The sequence below is a fragment of the Sabethes cyaneus genome, chromosome 3 (assembly GCF_943734655.1).
Source record: "Sabethes cyaneus chromosome 3, idSabCyanKW18_F2, whole genome shotgun sequence".
In the NCBI taxonomy this organism is placed as follows: Eukaryota; Metazoa; Arthropoda; class Insecta; order Diptera; family Culicidae; genus Sabethes; species Sabethes cyaneus.
Window position 1 is genome coordinate 75,949,846 of NC_071355.1, and position 25,828 is coordinate 75,975,673.

At 41.1% G+C, this 25,828-nt stretch overlaps 1 protein-coding gene across 1 annotated transcript; it reads right to left on the reverse strand.

Moving 5' to 3' along the window:
- Positions 1–14,271: 14,271 nt before the first annotated feature.
- LOC128739731 (uncharacterized) lies at positions 14,272–15,368 on the reverse strand. The gene is made up of 2 exons (XM_053835229.1): positions 15,256–15,368; positions 14,272–15,211 (listed from the first exon to the last, which is right to left on the reverse strand). The coding sequence occupies exons 1-2, from the start codon at positions 15,366–15,368 to the stop codon at positions 14,272–14,274; spliced, it is 1,053 nt and encodes a 350-aa protein (XP_053691204.1).
- Positions 15,369–25,828: the final 10,460 nt, after the last annotated feature.

Genomic DNA, 25,828 nt, shown 5'->3' on the forward strand with positions numbered 1-25,828 from the left:
AAGTTATAGGTATTTACATAAAGACAAAAAATGTTTTCATAGTCGGGCCATGTTGTACAGGTTGGGCCACCGCAGAAAATCTAAGACTTACGTATTGAAATTCTTTATAGAGACATGAAAAGAATGAATTCCGCAAACAACAGCTCATATAGGTACAAATATCCTATTTTCAATTGCATTTTTGCGAAATTTTGGCGTTCTTGTAAAATCAATATTGCTACAATCGCCTTTTCCGAAGTGTACAACTACAATGAAAAAAAAGCAACAAAAATCTAGGTTTTTATCGTATTAATTTTGCTTTATTTCATCACATTTTTCGTGACTGGCATTCTCCAGCGATTATTGCGCTTCTGCACCTAAAATTATGGTAGCCCAACCATGACTACTCAAGTGACCAGACCTTTACAAATATCGCTTTTCTAGTATTTCACCTTAGCCTTCCCAAACACCTTATTGGAAAGGATTTTTCTATAGTCTTCGTGGGCAGCACAACACACTTCATACATTTTCGAAATTTATCTCCATAATTGCATTTCATGAATCATTTCTCGAAGAAAAGTTCATTGCGCCTGTAAAACTTTTTTTGTAACATTTAGTCACTGAATTCAGTACGGGTGTTTTGAATACACGATTGAAACTCACAATATTGTGAAAAGTTAGCTATCACAGTAAGAAGTTTTACAATGGTTGTATCATAGATATCATGAGGTACTAAAACTGTAAAATCATGTTGGCCCGACCATAACAGTGGCCCGATGATAGCGACAATACCCTACCAACGCCCAAATTCCAGGTAATTCAACTACACGGTGGAAAATGCCACTACTGCAGTATAATGTGCCCCATGCAGAAAAGGAAAAGTGCACCAGAAGACCGAAATTAGGTTTATCTATGCCTATAAAAATGGATTTCTGTCTGTCTGTCTGCCTGTGCCGATGTTCCTTATAGAATCGAAAACTACTGAACCGATCGGCGTAAAAATTTGCATGTAGGGGTTTTTGGGGCTGGGGAAGGTTCTCTCGATAGCAAAAGACCCCTCCCTCCACTAAGAGGGGGGGGGGGCTCCCATACAAATCTATGCCTATAAAAATGGATTTCTGTCAGCTCTATGTTCCTTATAGAATCGAAAACTACTGAACCGATCGTAATGAAAATTTGCATGTAGGGGTTTTTGGTGCCAGGGAAGGTTCTTATGATGATTAGAGATCCCTCCCCCCACTAAGAGGGGGGGCTCCCAAGCAAATCTATACCTATAAAAATGGATTTCTGTCTGTCTGCCCCTATGTTCCTTATAGAATCGAAAACTACTGAACCGATCGGCGTGGAAATTTGCATATAGGGATTTTTGGGGCCAGGGAAGGTTCTTATGATGGTTAGAGAACACTCCTTTCACACTGAGGGGGGGTTCCCATACAAATGAAACGCAAATTTCTGCATAACTCGAGAATTAATCAAGCAAATGGAACAAAATTTTACATGTGGATGTTTTTGGAGACAAGAATTTTTTCTATGGTGAATTGAGACCCCTCCCCTCTTTAGGAGAAGGGGGCTCCTATACAAATGAAATACGAATTTCCTCATAACTCGAGAAGTAATCAAGCAAATGGAACAAAATTTGGCTTGTGGGGGGTTTTGGAGGCAGGAATGTTTGTAATGATGGTTTGAGACCCCTCGTCCCTGTGGTAGGGGGATAAGGACTCTCATACAAATAAAACAGAAATTTTTGCGTAACTCGAGAAATTTTAGACTCTTTCTTACTTTATTACTTTCCTTCAGCCGACGAGCGTGCCATTGGCCGGCCTACTTCTCCATGGTTGCAGAGAAAAGCCGGCGGTAGCTCAGGGTATATAAGCTGCCCACCATGGATGAAGACCGGCGGCTGCGCCTCCCGTGCCGGCGAATCTGCCACCTCCCGTGCCGGCGGCTGCACCTGCCGTACCGGCTTCGGCTTCGCCGGTGTCGCCATTTTTATTGCTGTGGATGTAGGTATCTTTAAACCACAGCGCCGACAAAACTGAAAAAAGAAATTCTTAAAACCAAAAATCAGAAAGGTTGTATTCCAGACACAACCGCGTAGCTGGCGTAGAACTACGTTAGGCGGGTTTTTGCGAAGAAACCTTGACTTGCCGTTCACACCATATTGTCATATGTGTGGCGTAAAATAGCGTTAAGTAAATAATAGTGCTAAATAATTGTATTGTATTTCTGGTATGTATTTTGTGTATTTTGTGATGCCAAAAACAAATATTTTTACCAGTGGCAGAATCGGAGTACAGCCTGAATCCGTTACTTGGGTCACGACTGCCCTTCAGCTGATTCGCTAATTGGGCCGACTGACAGTTGTTTGAAATTTTGACGTAGGACTACATCTTTGAGTTTTGAGATAGGGTGTCATTCCAAAAAATCGAAAAATGCGAGCGTCACGAAAAATGATAGGTTTGAGCGCTAATAACTCAGCGGTTTTCCGATCAATTTTCAATATTCTTACACCAATAGATCGGAAAATCTTCTACAAATTGACCCAAATGTAGAAAAGTATGGATTCTTGATGTTGAATATTGAAAAATTGAAAATAATGAACCTATGTTTTACCAGAATTCTCACTTCGTGATTGGTTGGAAGATTCTTTACGATGATTTAAACCTATACCAATTTGATATATGTGCTTGGGAAGTAAACCAAAACAAGTGACCAAATTTCCTCATTTCAACAAGATTTCTTAACACCGCGGTTCAACCTAGACAATTTTGATGTCCTTGCTTGGGAAGTACGCCAGAAAGAGTGACAAAGCCCCCTCGTGCCAACAGATTTCCTACGAACGCGATTAAACCTAATCCAATTTGATGTCTGTGTTAGGGAAGTGTGCCAGAACAAATGACACAAGTTCGTTGTCCCAACAGATCGCAAATTCTTTACTGCAAGACGATTAAACCTCGGCGAATTTGATATCTGTGTTGGAAAAATGTGCTACAGCTGCTGTAGTGTTCGGTTATAATACGACTCTGTATGAATGTGCGATATTTTATCGATACCAAAGGTATCGATATGTTCATTCGATATATCGAGTATCCGGCATCGATATTTCACCAAGCGATATTATCGAATATCGATACTTTTTCATCCGATATTATAGGTATCGAAAGCTGCAAAATGGCTAACTTTTCACGCATAACTTTTTGCCAAATTATCGAAGTCGCGTTTTTCAGTTCTCAAGCATTCTAAACAGATATGTCTCAAAGCTGAACCATATTGCACGCTGCGTTTAAAAAATGCTACAAAGTTTATTTGAGTCGGTATGCTGCCGTGCCTGATGAAATAAACTGTACGCTCAAAAAAAGCAATCGCAGCCCATTTCAGTGTTGACTTTCAGACGCCGATTTTTAACACTTCAGTAACACTCCGGATTGCGTGTGCTAACTTCGTAATAGATACTTGGATATATGCTGAACCTGTGTCTTTTTGTTAGCGTTAGGTTTTCGCATTCCCTTATCTATTTCATTTACTCACACGGCCAACTGAAATAAATATCAACCGCCTCCATGTGTGCTTTTGCAAACTTGAGAATACTCTTTTACGGTAGATGCCGATATTAACGGACTGTTAGGTAAATTGTTTCCTGAAGCCACCACCGAACATCGCATCCCTGCAAGCGCAGATTGATTTGCGAGAACTATTCATACTGTGAACTGTGAAGCAAGCTACGTATGACACCTTGCTTCAAACCGATCTTGCTCCTGATCAATTATTTATTCTCTGCCTAAAAATGCGTCTCTCATAATCCAGCCATGCCTTGTGTCACTCAAAATATTTCAGAAAATAGAAAAACTTTTTTATTACTTAATATCAATTTATTAGATGTTTCCGCATAAATAGAGCGAAATTAGCTGAAAGGAGAGCTGTCAACTTGGACCACTAAACCAAACATTTCGGCTTCACTCAAATTGTATGCAGATGACAGTCTTGCCAGCGCGATGGCCGATATCAGTTAACTCGAAAATGTGTTAACCGAGTGCATTAAAAACTGGTGCTAGAAATATTACAAATTCAACGCCACCGATAAATTGCTAGCCGTCCTTCCTGTTTGTTTGCATATATGAAAAAGAGATGAACTTGGTTGCATCGTTTTAGAAAATGGTAACGACCGTATGAGCTACGTTCGGTGTTTTGCCCATGCCCGATTCCAATTTTGAATTTTATTATCTTTAAGATTTTTCGTCTTAGAATAACACAATGTGAATAAATAATATGAGAAGGTAAACATATGCGAATCTTAATCCATCTAACACTTTTCTGATTATTGGAGTGGAGTTAATGTAAGCATTTATGCTGCTTATGTTGAAATATAACAAACTTTGCAGCAAATCACTGGGTTTTTCAAAACAAAGTCTTGCCAGGATATTTTGTTGCCTTTTAGACCAATCTATTGAAAAATTGTTTGGAACCGATTAGTTTTAGTCCTGGTGTTTCTAGTTAAAAAGCGCCCGCCTGACAGGTAAATCTGCTGCGTACATTGTCGAGTGGACGTATCTTGGAGGTTCGAAAATGCCGGCGATATAAACGAGGCAGGTGGCCGCATCGCAAGTCCGTGACGGATCGTATCTGAAAACTTTCTGAATATTTTGAGTTCCGATATCGGTAAATATCGAAGTATCGATATTTTGGCTGCGATATACTCATTACTCAGTATCGTATCGGTTCGATATATTGCGATACCAAATATCGATACTTTGGCTTTCGATTCCCATCCCTTGAATACGCATGCTTGCCGTTTCATTACAAGTGTAGTGAAAAGACGTGCTGTTGATAAAATAGGATTGAATAGGTAAAATCCCTTCAACGTGGGGAACCATGGGTAATAAAAACAAGCTTTAATTTCAGTAAGGCAGCAGGAAAGCAATAGTTTGTGTTCTTGATTTTGATGAATTGTTTTCAAATGCACAATCTTTTTAGAATTGAACGTATGCAATGTTACTACTTTGATAAATGTTACATACAACGTATGTAGCATGTATATATGTTGCATATAGCATGTATACATGAAGAATCGAATGATTACAAGCATGGATACACGCTACTATCACTACCAAGAGACTTACGTAGTCCTGCGTCACCTATATATGCGGTCGTGTCTTGTACACAACCCCTCTGATTTTTTTTTCTAAACATAAAGTAATCAAAATCACAGTAAACAGATGATGTATTTAACTGTCGTCCCTGCCTGTGAAGCAAGGCGATCACAAAGAAAATGTATGGGATAATTTGACCTTGAAACTGTTCGGTAATTTTTACTAATTAGTGATTGTAAAAGAATGTTACAATAGAAATCACATAATTGCTACATCTTTTATGAGTCGATCGGTATCTAAACTATGAAAATCCATTCACAATTGGCAGAGCTATTAGCGTTCAAACCCAGCGTGACGCTGGGTTGAATCCAAATTTTGGATTGACACCCTGCGGTAAGACGTAGTTCTATGTCAAAAGTTTTTCATACTTAGCGTATGTTGGTTGCATTTTACAGGAGTATATGGTTCTAGGCGTTTATTGAAGGACTCAAAGCATATGTTTTTGCAAAAGATTGCAAATCTCTAGGACCTTTTCTCACAAAGTTATCGCTTATTTTAGTTTTATTTTTCTTTGACTTCGCGCGCCAAAAGCGATAATTTTGTAAGGAAAGATCCTAGAGATTTGCATTCTTCTGCAAAAACGTCACGACTTGCAAACAGTTGATTGGTAGAATCAAGAGATGCATTCGCAAAGTTGACATGACGGCCGTACAACGCTTCTGTTCGGACATCAAACGGAAGCTTCGCCGAACAGCCGATTACGGACCGTTTTCAAATGTACATTAATTTTTTTTTCAACAATGGACAATGTATCTTTAATTTCGGTAAATCAGATCTTCTTCATGTATCTTCGTCTTTTTTTTTTTGACAGATTGAGAAAAAATTCCAAAATTTTTGGTTGTCACCCGTTATAATCAGTTCGTCGCTTTTAGAAATGGTGAGATCTTAAACAAAAAAAATTATGTAGGGAATGACCAATCGTCACCAAATTTAGGAGTTTTACTTTCAGACCTAAAATTTGGTTTAAATGCATGAAAGCCAATTACATGGATCTTGGAAGTGCCCAAAGCTCTTCGCTTAATCCTAGGGAATAATTTAAGCTATCTTTAAAGAATGAGGCAAATCGGAGGTGATACCCAACATATCAGCAAAATTTCAAACCAATCGAAAATTGTCGAGACAAACCGTTGTGCTGTTTGGGCTGGAAATGCTCCATAGCTTCAACCCTGCCGGTCTCACGGCCGCTCATCCGGCAATAACAAATCAAACGTCCAAATTAATCAGCTACCGTATTTCGCACTGCCGCCGCGGACCGAACGGGATGGACTTTGAAGCGGCACCGCCGGCCAGGTTCCACGCCAGCCAGCCATGGATCAAGATTTCAACAACAGTAGCAACAGATGATGATCGGAACCGGGCGGAAAGACGGCGGCGCGAAGACGTCGTCGACGTTTGATTCGATCATGATAGATCGATGTCAGTCGAAAACGTTTGGAACGAGTTTGGCACGAAGAACGGAACGATTCGAATTTTGATTTAGATTTTTTTTTGCGGCTTAGTTAAAAAGCTAAATTGTAGCGATTTCATCATTGGTTTTAATTTCTAGCAAACTGCGTTTTTACGCTTGCATTCCGCGGGGATACAAAAAGCGACATTCAGTATGCTGCGGAATTCCAGTTGAATTTATTTTTTTCTTTTGCCTGGGAAGGGAAAAAATCGTTACCGCGGAATTCCGAACTGATAAAGGGCGTGCGTTCATCCTTGCCAAAATCAGCTAGTGAATATGGCACACAACCAGCCCTTGAACCAGACATGAAAACATATTTCGTTGCTTCTTTTTCCTGATATTTTTTTACTCGAATTCTCCCGAAATCTTAGACTGCTTTTTCGTGTGTTATTAAACGCTCGTTTATCGATTAGGCACCGAAGCGGCAGCTTCCAGACGGTAATAATGATGGGAGTCCCGGACGCGAAGACAGCAATCATTAGCCGGTTGCTAGTGAGATGATCCTGCCAAAGGAAGTGAACGCCGAAAATCCCGTTGGTTTTCACTTATGTTGGCTGCTGCTGCTGCTGCTGCGAGAAAATTAGGCCGTTCGAAAGAGGATCATTATCGCAGGCTTCGAACCGACCGGCACTGAGATTGAAAGATGCGTTTTGGTCAAACACTGCCCAATAGGATGCAATCAGAGGTAGCGGTTTCTGCTGCGCTGCCGGGAGAAAACATTGCGTGTGTGCGTTATTTTTCGGGGTGGACGCAGAAACGATTTGCATATAAGACTCTAATCAGCTGCAGCAGCGATCCGAAAACTTTAAACGAAACAGTTTCAGACTTTCGTTGTGAGAATGAACTCCGAACACCGATCGGATTGGGAAATAATTTGCATGCGCCTTAATTATGGGAATGGAAAGTTTTCATCGAACGCTCTACGGCTCTAGACAGCAGTAGGACAGCAGCCTTGCGTCCAAAATATCGCTCAGTAGTCTTGCAAATGGGCATTTGACGACATCGAAAAACTATAATTTTGATGTTTCTCACAGCACCATTAAGCGGGACTTTTGGAGTAATTTAAAAATAAATTTTCGTAATTTTGGGTTAGTCCTACTTTTCTCTTATAAATCAATAATTACAGCAATGTATGGCAATTTGTCATGAATTCGATTGTTCGTAAACAATGCTTAGTAAATTACCCTTTTACCTTAACTACTTTTCTTCTCATCCTACAAACAAAACTGGAATCGTAAATTCCTACCAGCCGAACATAATCAGTGTGGGAAAAGATCATTGTCGCAAGGACAAAGTTTACTCCAAAAGGCGTGAACAATGCCCTTAGGCAAAGACAAACAAATCCGTTCGGAGGAAGCAGAAAACTTCTCTCCGCAAAGTACCCACACGCAAAAAAAAAAAGAAAGTTAGAAGTTCCACCGAAATCGAACAAAAGAGATAGGAAACTTTCCCTATTAGAAGTTCATTCCGAGATCCCAGTTAATGTATTTGCCTTTTGTCCTTCTCCTCCTCCTCCTCCCTTCTGTCGACGTTCTGATTCGACGCCAAATTATATGGTGCCATCACCAACCATTAAACCAATTCTGCACCTCTCTCGGGGAAAACTCGATTTCCCCTGCGGCCCGCCACTTTGGAAAGAAATGCGACCCAATTGCGCTATTGTTGATCTTTATCTGTCTCCCGACCCCGATGATTGTGTTGTGATTCCGCTTGTGTACTTTCGGATAACTTTTTAAACTGTTTTATTGACTTGAGATGGAATTTTTATTGCCACTTGATTTGCGGACTCGAGCTCATGCTTAGCATTGCACCGAGGGCGGTGTGGGGTCAGCTGGAATGCTGCAAGTCGAAGTTTTTTCAGAAATGAAAATAAAAGTTTTTACCATTTAACTTTATGGAAGGGTTTATCCCTCACTAGTCCGATCGGATTTATAAGCTAATCCATTTGTTAACTCGAAATTTCCTGTAAGCAAATGAAAATGGCCTTTCGAGAGATCATCTTGTTTGTCCATCTGTAACTGAGCCAATACCGGTGGTGCCACGGAACTGGGCCGGAAATGCCATCACTTTCTCCTCCAAAGCGAACGACACCGGCTATTCACAAACCGTATTTAACGCTCGATCTCGTTTCAACACTAGCCAAGCTGAATGTGATAATAACGTCTCACTAACCGGCACAAATATGCGGTCGCGTCCTCTGTCAGAAATGCTAAGACCCGGGCCCGATTGATGAGGACCGCCGCCCGGGGTGAATCCCAACACCACCAGCAAGCAGCAAGCAGCGCAGCGCAGCGCAGTTGCCATTACGTTACGCCGCATTCTGGCCGGTCAGGAGACCACAGCGGAACTTGCGGATGTGCGTTCGGGAAAATTGCTGAACTTGCGCGAAAAAGCGATGGGAAAAAACGACGGTATTTTCAATTAAATTCTAATTAAAAAATTCTTCCGCTAACCGCTGGCTGCTTGGGTTTTTCTTGCGGAGTGCTCTGGTCGTGGCGAATCTAGAGTGTAGAGCACTGTTTGAGACACTCACTCTTGTGTCCAGCTCCCGGCCAGTAGCTGGGAGAAACAAAGCGGCCAGCCAGATCTTCCGCTGTGTGACTGCTGCAGTGACCACGTAAAGCTGATAAAGTACTTTATCTGCGGCAAAAAGTGCAACCATGTGAAGTGTGTTGATTTCCGTTTTCGCACTGCAGCACAAGTTGTATAAAATATGTAAGTACGTCGATGAGATGTTCTGAAGCACTGCAACTGGAGAGTCTATTTTTGTATGAACTCATATGTTTCGTGGAAAAACAATTTAAATTATAATAAATAATTAATTGTTGTAAAATAATTTGATGGGCATAGGCGTGTCTAGATTAGGACCTACCTTATATTTAAAGTTTGATGATGTATACCAGTGATGGCCAAACCTCGGCCCTTCATGATTGATGATGTATACCAGTGATGGCCAAACCTCGGCCCTTCATGATGATTCATGCGGCCCGCGGACTGATTTGAGGGATGGCGTACTTATGAATAATTTTTTTTTTTTTTTGATGACACAGGGGTCACTCTGTTCAGTCGTATTTCCTCGTGCGTATTGTAGATCTGATTGCTTTCCAGTTTAAATCTTGTGGTGATTTCTAAAAATCGATTCGGTTTGGCCCGCACCACGCATATGCCTGGGCACCACTGATGTATACAATACGTCATTACGGATATTTTATAATGTTTTTATACTTCAGGTGTTGGACAACTAAAGGAGGGGTAAAAAAAATAAAGAGATTGTTTCAAACAAGCAAAAATATATTCGTTCTAAGTATTTTTACTTCAAGTTTAAACGTGAAAAGCAAATCTATTCTTGCTTTTCATATATAGGCGAAACGCGCCTACAGTGAGTCAATTTTTTCCAAAATTTTTTTTAATTTTTGGCTCTTCAATCTATTTGATAGGTATATCCTTCTAGTTGTTTGAAAAAAAGTTTCAGTCGTTTTGGTTATAAGCTAAATTAGTTATGTGAAGGTATAATTTTGTCTCACTGTTCACCAATAGGTGGGAAAAGTGAGACAACGCGTATTACATCCTGAGACACCTATTTGAAATCAATTTAAACCATGTTTTTGGGTAATGAGGAATAGTTTCGAAGTTGTGCTGTTTATTGTGTCTATAAAGCATACATTGGGAGTCGCTGCCCAGTTAGTTCCGGGGTACGATGCTGGCCTAATAAGCCAGTCGTCGAATGTTCGAATCTCGGCTGGAAGGTGCTGCTATAGAGTCAATAAGATCGTTGCACTAGCCCCGTTATAGTCCTGTACGCTTAACAGCCGACTGCGAAGTCTGTCGATAAAGAAGGGTCAAGTTCTCAACAGGACGTTTATACCCATGGCTTTGCTTTTTTGTGTACATTATTGTTGGGTATGATTGAAAATTCCGATTATTTTCACATATACATTTATGCACATATCAAGGACAAATCCCGGACATCTGAATTTTAACTTACACTTCAGAGTTCATGTACAGTCAAACCCTATGGATTGATTTGCAATTGAACACAAACCGAACGGAACCGTTTCACCAACATCATTCAAAACCATTTAAACAAAAGAAAAAACGGTCTGCTTGATCCTACAGCTGATTCTGTCAACAGTTTCCTGATGAGAGCTTACCACATTTCCTATAAGTTCATCCGTGACAATCCCGACATATATATTGCACCAGCCGATAAGGGAAATAAAACCGTAATAATGAAGAAAGAAGAATACGAAGAAAAAATGAAAACCCTTATCGATGACGACGATACATATGAGCGGATAGAAACGGATTGGACCAACAGAGTGCAAACAAAAAACAACCAGCTTGTTAATGCTTTACACGATCAAAAAATGATCGACCAAAAAACCAGGTCTACACTAATAACATATAACGCAACCTGTCCAAGAATCTATGGACTTCCTAAGATTCACAAACCGGGAAGTCCATTGAGAATCATACTATCGTGCATCAACTGCCCGACATATGATTTATCAAAATATCTTGCAAACATTATCAGATTATCGATCGACCAAAACAAATATAACGTACAAAATTCATACGAATTCTGTTCATTCATTAACAACATTTCACTTCCAATAGGCTATGTGTTGGTCTCGTTCGATGTCGTCAGTTTGTTCACTTGCATACCGAGAGATTTGATCATGGCAGCGGTAAGAAATAACTGGAATTCGATCGAGAAAAACACAACAATCAAAAACATAGATATTTTCTCCAATCTAATTGACTTTAATCTCTCTTCCAGTTATTTCGTTTACCGGGGAACATATTTCCGGCAAAAGTCAGGAACAGCTATGGGCAATCCTTTAAGTCCTGCTCTTGCCGATCTGGTAATGGAAACATTACTTGATTACGTGATAGAAGCGATCGATATACCGATTCCATTTATCAAAAAATACGTCGACGATTTGATCACCGCTCTACCGGCTGACAAGATCGAATACGTGAAGCGCACGTTCAATACGTATGACCCACACATACAGTTTACGTGTGAGGTTGAAAACGAAAACCGATTGCCGTACTTAGACATGTTTCTAATAAGAACTGGTGAGCAGCAAATCGTCACCGACTGGTACCGCAAGCCAATCTCCAGCGGACGTATGTTGAATTTCCTCTCGTTTCACCCTCTCACCCAAAAGCTAAACACGGCCACCGGCTTTATAGGAAGAGTATTTAAACTATCGACATGTAAATCTTTTGATGAGAAAAAGAACGTGGTACGGGAATTTTTGAAAAACAATAACTATCCCAGTTCATTGATAAATCGTCTGATCAACAGATTTGCCACAACAAATTCACGTACCAGTTCAAATGGTGAAACGGAAGGCGAGGAAAAAGTATATCGATCGCTTCACCACGTAGATGTTCTCACTCCCGCACTTGCGAGGGTCGCTCACAAACACCAGAAAAATGTTTGCCTTAGTTTCAAATGTGCCAAAACAAACGCAGCGCTATTTTCAAAACTTAAAGATCCGACATCTATGCTTTTGAGACGCAATGTGATATATCGCATTCCCTGTGCAGATTGTGAAAGTTGTTACATTGGACTTACGACACAACAACTAAAGCAACGTTTGTCTGGTCATCGATCTTTGATAAAGCGTTATCAAGATTTCAGGCAGTCAGACTCTGGACAAAATGAGAACAAAAAAGATGAATTTAAGAAAACTGCACTCATGGTTCACATTATCGAACATGATCACAATTTTGATTTATCCAGAGTCAAAATCATAGACCAAGACAGTAAAATTCAAGCTCTACAAATTTTGGAAATGTGCCATATCTTCTCTGACAATTCTACAGTGAATAATTCAGGTAGGTAGGTAGAATTCAAATTGTCGGTGTGGGTTCTAAAATTATTTTAGAACCGACACCGACAATTTGAATTCTACCTCCACTGGCATTTTACACTCTCTCGCTCAATAATTCTGATCGTAACTCTCAGCCATTCTTTTTAAAGTCAATAGTTAGCAAAAAAAAACCCACACTATAAATGTGCTGCTTTTTCAGTGTAGAGAAACCGACAACTTCATATACACAAATGACACAAATTATTGTCCATTTTATTGCTCCTTAGACTTTCAGGCTTTTATTCATAAACGTCAGAATATTTTCGCACACGCATTGTTGTCATTGATATGCAATCACTGTTATTTTCAGAGTTGCCAATAAATGTTTACAATGAGAATTAAGACAATCGGAAGGCCATTCGATCCAACTGAAGTGTATTTTTCGGGAAGCGTTTATAAGTTTTCGTTCATCGTAAATGTAAAATTTTGATTGAAATGTGATGAAGTGCATTTACGGCGAAGCACCAGGAGCGGAAATCCTGAAAAAGCTGTTTATCTGTTTGTCTGGCACGTAATAAGAGAAAATACAGATATATTGGGCATAATGGCAACATTGGTCACCTTAAACAGCTGTCGATAAACAGAAAACATTCATTTAAAAATATTCATGTAGATGAAAATTTGTTTGATAAATAAATATTATAGAATGGCTGATATAATTGATGCAGTGAAACATCGACGAGCTTCAGAAAACACCATGTATCATGTGATGTACGGGTATTATTTTTTAGGAATCAATCGAGCTACGCTGTCCTTGTTATACGGAAAACACAAAACTACGATTTCCAACTGGATTCAAACATATGAACGATGTGGAACCTTAGAGCGGAAACAGCATGACGTAATTGCACGCAAATTTAATTACGAAAAACGGATGTGGCTGGTGGATTTATATAGACGCCGTCCACTGTTATATTTGAATGAAGCCAGAATTGCTTTCGAAGAACACTTCAAAATAAGTATTTCTGCTTCATCAGTCTGTCGAATCCTTCATAGCGAAGGCTTCACCTGGAAATGTTTGGAACGTAGAGCATTTCAAATTCGGCAGGATGATATATACAGATTTTCCTTCGAACTGAACAATTTAAACTGGGATTATTTTAATTTAGTGTTTTTAGACGAAGTTTCGTTTGATAACCGGGGTATGATTCGTTCTCATGGATATTCTTTAAAGGGCAAAAAGTTAGTTTGCAAAGGAGATTATTCATTCGGAAGCCCAGAGTCTCTTGCCTATGTATGATAGGACAGCAAGGGTTGCTAGAATGTTCGTACACTGAAGGTACTTTCACTCGAATGGTATTTTTCCAACATTGCAAACAATTTGCTCTTAGAAGTAATGTCGAAACATACCCCGGTTATCATTCAATATGGATTTTGGATGGAGCACGCATACACTGCGACGAAAAAATCATTGGATACTTCCGTTCATTAGGCGTATTCCCAATTTTTCTGCCGGCATATGCGCCTTTCTACAATCCGATTGAAATTATGTTTGGAATTGTTAAGAGAAGGATGAAACAGTATTACAAAGAGAATAATACCGAAGATTTAAAAATGATGGTAGCTCAAGTAATGCAATCATTCTCTAAATATAATATGGCTAAATTGTTTAGAAAATGCGGCTATATTCCTGGCGGTAAATTTGACCCAACAATTGCAACTCACGAGGAAATGATCAACGTTACTCAAAAAGACAATTAAATATTTTTTCGACCGTTTATAATAAACAAGTAGAGGATAACATATAACGTGACTGGCGTTTCTGAACTATTACATTACAAAGCGTAATTTCAAAAAGAATTATGAAAAGTGGTTAATAAAACGTTTCAATATGGTCAACATCTTCAGTGTCTGTGATTTCCATGCTCAACGTTTTGCCTTGTTGGTCTTCTTGCACATTTGTAGATGACTCCATTGCATTGATTAGGTTTTCACTGAGCTTGTCCCTTATCTCTAAAGCCTCTAAACGATGTTTTACAATGTTCATCGTCCCGCGAAGATGTTCAAAACTCGTATCTAGTACATCAAAAGCCTGTCGAAGGGATGTGATTTCCTCATGAAAACTATTATTCACACTGTGCGCTACATTCAATTCTCGTTTAATAGCACTGATTCGAGGTCCTTCCTTGGCACGAAACAAATGAGACAAATGTTGAGGAGGATAGTTTTTCATAGTTTCTCTGAGATGAGCGGGAGCATTCAAAATACTGTTTGCCCAGAATGACCAGGCCATTCCATGTCCTTCCAAGTGATTACCGTGAGTCGATCTAAGATTATCAGATAATTCAAATACGGCTTGAGTCAATGCTGCTCCGGATCTGTCCTTTTCGGCTGGATCAATCAACACATCCTTGACTGAATTCCAAACTGCTCGACTACTTATTGAGAGCGAATAAATATGCAAGTATAAAGAAATTTCTTTGTCCCTCCAGCTCTGCAAAAGATTGTTATTTTCATTACTCAGCTTGTCTAGAGTGTAGTTTCGCCGACCAGATTGGAATAGCACGAACTTGTGAAATTCGCTTTCAATTGGCACTTCGTTGGAGCTCCATGATGGACTAGATGTCCCATCAACATTCGGCACGAACAGTATCTCACGAGCTAAATGTCCTTTAGATAAATTCCAAACTTTGTGCAAAAACTCAGTATTGCTTCCTGCTGACAGTTCCCATCGAGCAACGTAAGTTCCAGATGACTGTCCTTTAAATTGCCGTTTGTAAACCAGCAACGTAACAAAGAATAAATCATCGCGACTGTTTGCTTCATTGCTTGCGCCACTGCATTCTAACGGATTTACTTCAGATTTTCCGAGTTCGCGATCTCGTCCTCCAGTTCCTCTAAATCGTAGTCGACAAACGCTGCGTCGCCAACGGATTCATTGTCGTCTCCGTGCTGATTTTCGTTGTCCATTTTTTCTCTAAGTTCACGAAATCTAAAGTGAAACGAATATTAACGTTGACAAAAGTAAACAAACATCTGTCACTTCAAGTGGGAAATCTAATTACAGAAGTCACCCGATAAATGCAACCGATAATTTTTATAATTTAATCGCAACTTGTTTATAACGATTTGTTAATCGCTTTTTTGTACTGGTATTTTTGATTTACACACCTGGCATAATTATTTGTGGTATTTGATAACGAAAAATATCTAATATTGATGTTTGAGCACCGACAAAGTAAAAAAGAAGTTGTTGATTACAAATTATAATTATCCTAGGCGTACTGTACTAATGAAAAACTCGGTGTGAGAATATTTTGGTGTGACAAATTTATTTGACTGTGAGTCTATTGAGGGGAGAAATGCGCAATACTTGACAAAGAAAATATTTGCATACGTTGTGAGTAGTTAAATGTTAAATGTTAGACTTGTATAACTATGTTAAAAATTTTGTAAATCAATAGCTGTCCTGAGGATGAAGGGATACCCTTCGAAACGTCGGTAATAAACGAAATATAATATTTTCGCACGAAACCCGACAGACGTGACCAAAAGCCAATACCACATCTTTAATTGAACACAAAAAAAATTTCAAAAAAATTTGCATTATGAAAGCTATGTCGCAATGTCTCTGTGTCTCACCGTTGCCAATAGGAATGTTTTATATAAAATAGTGAACTAGCGGAGTTAGCAAACAATTCGACAATTTTTCAAATTTTAACTCTTATTACTATGTAATGCCATGCAGTGATTTTAATTTAATATATATTTGGTTGCTGAAAATCACTTGAAAATGATTGCAAAACAATTTATTTCGAAACCCTCTTTCCCTTACCTTACCTTACGCGGAATGTACCATTTCACGGAAAACCTTTTCGTGGAAAATACCTAGGACAGGACGTGACACGTTGTATCGCAAAAGAGCCAATTTGCTGTCAAAAAAGAGCCAGCTTCCTGATTGGCTGATTTCATGCGTGCAACTGTAGAAACAAAAATTCACTAGGGAAGCGCAAAAGTGTTGCTGGAAACCACAGCAAACCCTGAAACAATCAAGTTTTTCACGTTACTGGGTTTTTAAAAGTTTGTTTATCATGGCGTGTTAACATAAAACAAACTAAATCGAAATGTAAGTATTATCCGATCAGATTGGATCTATTTTTGTGTAATTAGTGATCAATTAGGACAAGTGTCTGTCTGTCTGTCTGTCTGTCTGTCTGTCTGTCTGTCTGTCTGTCTGTCTGTCTGTCTGTCTGTCTGTCTGTCTGTCTGTCTGTCTGTCTGTCTGTCTGTCTGTCTGTCTGTCTGTCTGTCTGTCTGTCTGTCTGTCTGTCTGTCTGTCTGTCTGTCTGTCTGTCTGTCTGTCTGTCTGTCTGTCTGTCTGTCTGTCTGTCTGTCTGTCTGTCTGTCTGTCTGTCTGTCTGTCTGTCTGTCTGTCTGTCTGTCTGTCTGTCTGTCTGTCTGTCTGTCTGTCTGTCTGTCTGTCTGTCTGTCTGTCTGTCTGTCTGTCTGTCTGTCTGTCTGTCTGTCTGTCTGTCTGTCTGTCTGTCTGTCTGTCTGTCTGTCTGTCTGTCTGTCTGTCTGTCTGTCTGTCTGTCTGTCTGTCTGTCTGTCTGTCTGTCTGTCTGTCTGTCTGTCTGTCTGTCTGTCTGTCTGTCTGTCTGTCTGTCTGTCTGTCTGTCTGTCTGTCTGTCTGTCTGTCTGTCTGTCTGTCTGTCTGTCTGTCTGTCTGTCTGTCTGTCTGTCTGTCTGTCTGTCTGTCTGTCTGTCTGTCTGTCTGTCTGTCTGTCTGTCTGTCTGTCTGTCTGTCTGTCTGTCTGTCTGTCTGTCTGTCTGTCTGTCTGTCTGTCTGTCTGTCTGTCTGTCTGTCTGTCTGTCTGTCTGTCTGTCTGTCTGTCTGTCTGTCTGTCTGTCTGTCTGTCTGTCTGTCTGTCTGTCTGTCTGTCTGTCTGTCTGTCTGTCTGTCTGTCTGTCTGTCTGTCTGTCTGTCTGTCTGTCTGTCTGTCTGTCTGTCTGTCTGTCTGTCTGTCTGTCTGTCTGTCTGTCTGTCTGTCTGTCTGTCTGTCTGTCTGTCTGTCTGTCTGTCTGTCTGTCTGTCTGTCTGTCTGTCTGTCTGTCTGTCTGTCTGTCTGTCTGTCTGTCTGTCTGTCTGTCTGTCTGTCTGTCTGTCTGTCTGTCTGTCTGTCTGTCTGTCTGTCTGTCTGTCTGTCTGTCTGTCTGTCTGTCTGTCTGTCTGTCTGTCTGTCTGTCTGTCTGTCTGTCTGTCTGTCTGTCTGTCTGTCTGTCTGTCTGTCTGTCTGTCTGTCTGTCTGTCTGTCTGTCTGTCTGTCTGTCTGTCTGTCTGTCTGTCTGTCTGTCTGTCTGTCTGTCTGTCTGTCTGTCTGTCTGTCTGTCTGTCTGTCTGTCTGTCTGTCTGTCTGTCTGTCTGTCTGTCTGTCTGTCTGTCTGTCTGTCTGTCTGTCTGTCTGTCTGTCTGTCTGTCTGTCTGTCTGTCTGTCTGTCTGTCTGTCTGTCTGTCTGTCTGTCTGTCTGTCTGTCTGTCTGTCTGTCTGTCTGTCTGTCTGTCTGTCTGTCTGTCTGTCTGTCTGTCTGTCTGTCTGTCTGTCTGTCTGTCTGTCTGTCTGTCTGTCTGTCTGTCTGTCTGTCTGTCTGTCTGTCTGTCTGTCTGTCTGTCTGTCTGTCTGTCTGTCTGTCTGTCTGTCTGTCTGTCTGTCTGTCTGTCTGTCTGTCTGTCTGTCTGTCTGTCTGTCTGTCTGTCTGTCTGTCTGTCTGTCTGTCTGTCTGTCTGTCTGTCTGTCTGTCTGTCTGTCTGTCTGTCTGTCTGTCTGTCTGTCTGTCTGTCTGTCTGTCTGTCTGTCTGTCTGTCTGTCTGTCTGTCTGTCTGTCTGTCTGTCTGTCTGTCTGTCTGTCTGTCTGTCTGTCTGTCTGTCTGTCTGTCTGTCTGTCTGTCTGTCTGTCTGTCTGTCTGTCTGTCTGTCTGTCTGTCTGTCTGTCTGTCTGTCTGTCTGTCTGTCTGTCTGTCTGTCTGTCTGTCTGTCTGTCTGTCTGTCTGTCTGTCTGTCTGTCTGTCTGTCTGTCTGTCTGTCTGTCTGTCTGTCTGTCTGTCTGTCTGTCTGTCTGTCTGTCTGTCTGTCTGTCTGTCTGTCTGTCTGTCTGTCTGTCTGTCTGTCTGTCTGTCTGTCTGTCTGTCTGTCTGTCTGTCTGTCTGTCTGTCTGTCTGTCTGTCTGTCTGTCTGTCTGTCTGTCTGTCTGTCTGTCTGTCTGTCTGTCTGTCTGTCTGTCTGTCTGTCTGTCTGTCTGTCTGTCTGTCTGTCTGTCTGTCTGTCTGTCTGTCTGTCTGTCTGTCTGTCTGTCTGTCTGTCTGTCTGTCTGTCTGTCTGTCTGTCTGTCTGTCTGTCTGTCTGTCTGTCTGTCTGTCTGTCTGTCTGTCTGTCTGTCTGTCTGTCTGTCTGTCTGTCTGTCTGTCTGTCTGTCTGTCTGTCTGTCTGTCTGTCTGTCTGTCTGTCTGTCTGTCTGTCTGTCTGTCTGTCTGTCTGTCTGTCTGTCTGTCTGTCTGTCTGTCTGTCTGTCTGTCTGTCTGTCTGTCTGTCTGTCTGTCTGTCTGTCTGTCTGTCTGTCTGTCTGTCTGTCTGTCTGTCTGTCTGTCTGTCTGTCTGTCTGTCTGTCTGTCTGTCTGTCTGTCTGTCTGTCTGTCTGTCTGTCTGTCTGTCTGTCTGTCTGTCTGTCTGTCTGTCTGTCTGTCTGTCTGTCTGTCTGTCTGTCTGTCTGTCTGTCTGTCTGTCTGTCTGTCTGTCTGTCTGTCTGTCTGTCTGTCTGTCTGTCTGTCTGTCTGTCTGTCTGTCTGTCTGTCTGTCTGTCTGTCTGTCTGTCTGTCTGTCTGTCTGTCTGTCTGTCTGTCTGTCTGTCTGTCTGTCTGTCTGTCTGTCTGTCTGTCTGTCTGTCTGTCTGTCTGTCTGTCTGTCTGTCTGTCTGTCTGTCTGTCTGTCTGTCTGTCTGTCTGTCTGTCTGTCTGTCTGTCTGTCTGTCTGTCTGTCTGTCTGTCTGTCTGTCTGTCTGTCTGTCTGTCTGTCTGTCTGTCTGTCTGTCTGTCTGTCTGTCTGTCTGTCTGTCTGTCTGTCTGTCTGTCTGTCTGTCTGTCTGTCTGTCTGTCTGTCTGTCTGTCTGTCTGTCTGTCTGTCTGTCTGTCTGTCTGTCTGTCTGTCTGTCTGTCTGTCTGTCTGTCTGTCTGTCTGTCTGTCTGTCTGTCTGTCTGTCTGTCTGTCTGTCTGTCTGTCTGTCTGTCTGTCTGTCTGTCTGTCTGTCTGTCTGTCTGTCTGTCTGTCTGACATTCGAGATCCTAGTAAATTTTTCGGGCCAAATGTGAATATCATTCATCTATCGGCTTTGGTGACCTTCAAGTAATAATTGAAGATAAAATTAAATTTACGTTCTGTTGAAAATATCACTTCAATATATCAGCAACAACAGAAATTATTTTAGGGAATTTTACAGTTTTGTTATTTAGCAGTTTGAGGGGAACGCCACAAAAATGGCAAGTATTTGGCGTTTTACGTAGATTAGGAAACACTTCATTTAACCTTTATTTTATTCGTTGATGGAATGCCAGAAAGTGTCCTAAATAGTGTTACCATGAATAGAGAATAGTTTAAAGTAGTGTTAGTGGCTTTTGAAGCAACAGAAGCTTGATTGCGCACTTTTGCGTTATATACGATATTCGTATATCCAGTGATGCTATAAAGCGTGGATATATGCGGCTCATTCGATGTGGCGAATTGAACCATTCATGTTGGTTAATACTCGTGATAAAGTTGCCGAGCTGCCGATGCATGGTGTATATATTCAATTTGCGAATTCTTCAACCACTGGTTATTAGCTGTTATTTTCGAAATATAGGCTACTTCAGAATTGTCGCTATTTATGGATGTTTAGCAGCTAATAGCAGGGATGGTTCGATCACTTTGACTACATTTTGATTCATTTGACAGTACCGTCTCAGCCGAGCCAAATATGACAATGTTATGTATGTATGGGTATGTATGGGAGCGGTTCGGCCTTTCGTGATTCGACCAAATATACGACCTTCTGTAACAATTGTGGAAATACGGCCATTTGGATTTCGGCTATACTTTATTCAAACATTTGTGTTTCGGCCATTCAGTACTAGCCCGTGTTTAGGATGGTATGAAGGATAAATATTACACTTAGTATAATAAATTTTACTAGAACCAAGCACATGTTCAGCACAACTTCACGCTGCCAACACTGACCAAATAAGTTGTTGATTTTTAGTTGATTCAGCAGCCAACCGACTTCCATAGCATATTCCCCTGTCGCGGCCACTGCAGAAACCCCAGCAGCACCGGGTCAGCCTATCTTTATCGAGACCAATTTCATTCATTATTTAATCAATCTCGTCAATGAGATTGAATGCTTGCTGAAAGCACCTTATATTCCGCTTTGTGGCTCCCGGTCCCGGTTCGGCGTAAAAGACCAATTCAACCAACGAAGACAAAGACCGATGCCACGAATCCAACCAATCCAAGCAGTGCAGTGTAGTAGTAGTCCAGGAAGCTCAGCTCAGCTCAGGGCTCCGGTCCGGTCCGGTCTGGCAATACGCATTACGCTTGATTGGTTCCGGTAATAGTGAAACGGTAGCTCGCGGTACAATAAAAACAATAAACCGATCGATCAAGTGTAGCCAATTGCTTTCCTCGGAGAGGGGCCAGGGCGGCGTTTGTGATTGGACATGGACAGCGGCCGGCCGCGAAACAGTGTGGGGAACAGACAAGGAGTGCGTTCATCTGCCAAGAATAGAGGTCAATCAAAGTGGTTCAAATTTGGTTGTTATCCGTATTTTTATTTTACGTTGTGTACTGACCTCTAAGGTTTTGGAGAGGTAGAATTGTTTTGGCCACAACAATTTTTCTGATTGCCGATTGCCGTTACGCATGAATTCAAAGTTGAACAAATCTGCTGAATGCAATTGTAAATTTAGAATTTTATCAACATAATAGTATTCGTTTACACAAATGAACATAATAAATTTTCAAAACCTGATTTAGCTATGTACTCCTTGGTAAAAACAAACGCATCACTATTGTAAAAAACTAGCTCTTTCGTTATATATGAACACAACATAATGTAATTGATTGTTTAAACGTTGTAAAGTAGTTTTTTATAATTTTCGTTCATTTCCAAATGGTTCACTTTGCATTGTAATGGCGTTGCTTATCAAAAAAAAAGGTGGCTGGAGGCACAAAAACAGCCAGCTACCAACTATCTGCAATTACTGCCTTCCAGTTCCAGCACAGTTTACTATCGCCATCACCAGGCAGCAGCGCCATAATAGACATTTATTTATTTGTGGAAAATGGTTTTATCGGTCAATTTTAATCTCGCACAAATAACATTAGCATTGTTTGTCTAGCCGTTACCGACGGTGGACGGATGAGTTGGGTGGACGAGACTTCACAGGATGGACGGCAAATTGTGCGCCTGCTTTCGTGGGTGGCGTTTGCTGGTGTGTTTATAAGAGAATTATCATGGAACTAAGTGCACCGAAGTGTCGTGATTTTCGCCATTACGGGAATTAAATCTATTGTATAGATTCCCCCGATGGCAACAATGTTGCAACTCGTTGAACAAATTTATCGTGTGTCTATCTATTCTATAATAGGGAAGCACAAACAAATATTTCGTGTGGTCAAACGATATTGCTTGTTTGTTCATAAATTTGAATCTGGTTATTACAAATAGATTGGAAGGATATATGTTTTACAAAAGAGTTGACCACCACCTAAAGGACGATTATCTCTTTTTACGCCAATTTCAATTTTTTAAATAAATATTTTTCTGACTGGGTGCAGTCTTTAAACATACTTTTCAAACGAATCAATAAACGCTAAAACCAGTTCTGACGATCACCAATCACCGTTCATTGCAACACGTTCTACGGAAATGCGAAACTGGAACAATACTGAAGCAACCCAGTGGGAACGGAAATGGTCTTACTTAGAAACAAGTGGCGTGCTTTCTTCGAGTCTCGCACTGCATCCCAGTCACCACCGTCGTCAGCACAGCAGCAGTATGTATGATGATGCTCCGGAAATGAAAAAGGGTTACACCAGAGAAACTGTAACAGTAAACGACAACGTGACTCCGGGGAAAAGTTTTCCGGTTGTAAACTGCCTCGGCAGAACTGTACCGAACTGTATAACACGCACCGTCATCTTCGGAAATTGCTAAACTAGAGCGGCGCAATTAATTTACCAGCAAACGACTTTTGAAAATGGATAAAGTTTGCGCAGGGACTGTATCTTGACAGTAGAAATTAAAATTCACCACTCAAAAGGAACGACACTCAATAAAAGGAAAATTACTCTATATTAGCAAAAATAAATAAATTAAACATAGAGCAAGTAAAAAGTGACGTTCGGTCATACTTCAAGTGTGAAGTGCACTGCTGAGTTGTAAAAGAAATTAATTTACTTTTTGCGCGGCGACGCGACGTGAGCGTAGCCCCGCAGTCAAAAAGCAGCAGCAACGATGCACATGGAAAATGAGGAAAAACTTCTTCTGCCCGGGAAGAAACCCATTCCTTAATGAAATAAATTTAATAAATAAATATGTACATTTAATTTTAAAATTTCATGACGAATGACCGGTCGAGCCCCATTACGGGTTATATCGGTGCTGTGCAGGTGAGAGGATCAGCCGAGCCGAGAGATGAAAAAGTAGGATTTTTCCACTTGCTCGGAGCATCTTGCGCAGCGGCGCGGCAGAGTTCGGCCGCTGCTGCACGGGCCAGTAGGAAATTAATGGGTAAATGGTACCTCCCCCCGTAGCCATTCCAGGCCACTAAAATGATAAATTACGATACGATGCCTCAATTTAACGTTAATATTTCATTTATGCCACTGGAATTGTACGCCTCCGGGGATTCCTATCTATTTCTTCACCAGTGACTGCACCATGACTGCACATCGTGAATGGCCGGTGCATTGTTGGAAGTTTAAGCTTTTTCTGCAACGTTTTCGCTTGTGCACTTCTGCGAAGGATTTTAGTGGTTACACAAAATGAAAGCGGCTGTCACGGCTGGCTTAGGTTTTGGTCTGTTTCAAAAGGATTATGCTCGATAAGATCGTACTGTCTCTCTAATTAGACACAAAATATAATATTATGTCAATTTGGCAAAACTAGAGCAAATACACAACGTTCCAAGTGGTTAACAAATGCCAACGGAGGTTATAACAATAGTGCGTGCACAATTGCTCCTGCAATTTTTTTTTGCAAAGATCGCAGATTGAAGGCTTAGTTGGAGGGTTCATTTGAGCAAGGCTGTATACTAATTCCAAATCAAGTAATATCAGGGTGTCGACTCAAATCCAAAAATAAAATTCCCTGACTTTCCCTGATTTTCCCTGATGCTTCAAATATTTTTCCCTGACCCTCAAAACTCGAATATCAAGCTTATTTGGGCGATTTCTGGCTTAAGTTTTTAACCCTTTAGCATGGCTTATGTGAGCTGCTGAAAACTAAAGCTAGATTTCTTCATGTTTTTAAGAACACATATCAAAGATTCTTAACCTATTTCTTACCAGCGTTTCGAAAACGCCCTCTTCTATCGAGTCTAGGGACAGTTATTTGGGGCGAACCAACCAACGGTTGAAAGCTCCATCAAATAGTAAATAAATAAATAAATAGGGACAGTTATGTTTGAGGTATCAACTTGAATCCAAAGAAACAAAGATTGAGAAATAATCTAATCGACCTGTTTTTGCACAAAGCTTAGATGTTACATACAAAAAAATTACAGCCGTGTAAACATAACAAATCTTGCTAATTTTCAGTCAGCTCAAACTAGTAACTTTGCCGCTGGAAGGTGGACACATGTCTGCGAGTTTTCAGTTAAACTAAAAACAAAACTTTCCTGGAAGTTCCAGCTTGTTATCTTTGCTGCAAAAAGCATGGGATTAAGGAGATGATTCCCCAAAGATTTTTGGTACAAAAATGTGCGTTTTGCTGGCCTCGAGGTACGGCAAAACTTTAGCTAGATATATTATTAGAAAATGTCCAAATGACAAATATTTTAACCCTGAATGGTGGACAGTTAAGACTAAAGCTGTGTGTCATGATTTCGGATTGCAACTATCGAGGCTTGAAAGCAACATTGACTCGAAGGTAGTTCGGTGGCCGGCCGTTCGGTCCGATAACCATATATGGGTGATGGTAATTAAGGAAAATTCTTCAACTACAGCTTAATCAACGTATAGTCACCAACAAATCATAAATTCGATGGTACTAGGGACGGATTGAACCGCCCAGTTAGTTTCGAGGTACGATGCTGATCTAACAAGCCAGTTGTGTTCGAATCTCTCGGCTAGCCGGTTTTTGTTAGACAGAATCAGTAGGATCGTTGCACTGACCCCGTAATTTTCGTGTATTCTAACAGCCGGCTGCGAAGTCTGTCGATAAAGAAGGATAATGTCTAGTGACGGTTAATGCTCAAGACTTTTGTTTTGCCTTGTTAGGGACGAATTCTATGACAGGTTCGAAAGGATTTATGGGGTGCGCACGACTTGAAAATTCAAGACTCTAGCTCCCAGATCGATCGTGTTTAACGGTCAAAACTTTTTGGAAGTCACAATATACATCTTTTCTTAGCGACTTTGACCACTATCTCGTCGTAAGATCCACGCAAGGTTATCGAAATCGGCAAAGGCTCGCACTGAGAGGATGTTGCATTTCAACATCTAGCGGTTTACGGCATATGACGTTGCAGTGGAGTACACCAGAAAGCTTGATCAACGAATCGCAGAACAGTAGGACGAAAGGGAATAAGACGTAAGTAGGCTGTGGAGGATCCGCCATGGCGCCAACAACTACGAGGGAAGTGATAGGCACGACATGACCCTTATTCTGCGAGTCACGTGACTCAATACAATTGTCACTCGCCGTGACTCGCCACGGCGAGTCGAATTGGGTGCTGTCACCTAGGTGACAACCGTGTCACCTAGGTAACAACCCCGTGTCACCTAAGTGACAAACCGTGTCACCTAGGCGACAATTGTCACCTCATTCGCGATGACTCCAAGTTAGTTACGTCACTCGCCTCGCAGAATAAGGGTGTGTGTAACAGCTTGTTTGATGTCGAATGCCAGAAAATGACAGATGAGAAGAACCAGGCCAAGAGTCGCATGCTCACTGCGGATCACGTCAGAACAGAGAAACATGTAAGCTTTCTGCGTATTACGTAACCAGCTGAACCAGTCCCGAAGGTTGCCAACTCGCATAAACGCAAATTCTACAGAACGTTAATGCTTCCTGTAACCCTTAACGGACATGAATCATAGTCACGTCACGTCACTCGCCTCGCACGTCACTCGGGTGATACAACCTTATTCTGCGAGGCGAGTGACGTGACTATTTGGAGT

What these genes read in the sequence shown, in the direction of transcription:
- LOC128739731 (XM_053835229.1), bottom strand. Translation starts at nt 15,368, where the DNA reads ATGGACAACGAAAATCAGCACGGAGACGACAATGAATCCGTTGGCGAC. An exon ending in GCGAACTCGGAAAATCTGAA is followed by an intron (nt 15,212 to 15,255) that starts GTAAATCCGTTA and finishes TGAAGCAAACAG; the next exon opens with TCGCGATGATTTATTCTTTG.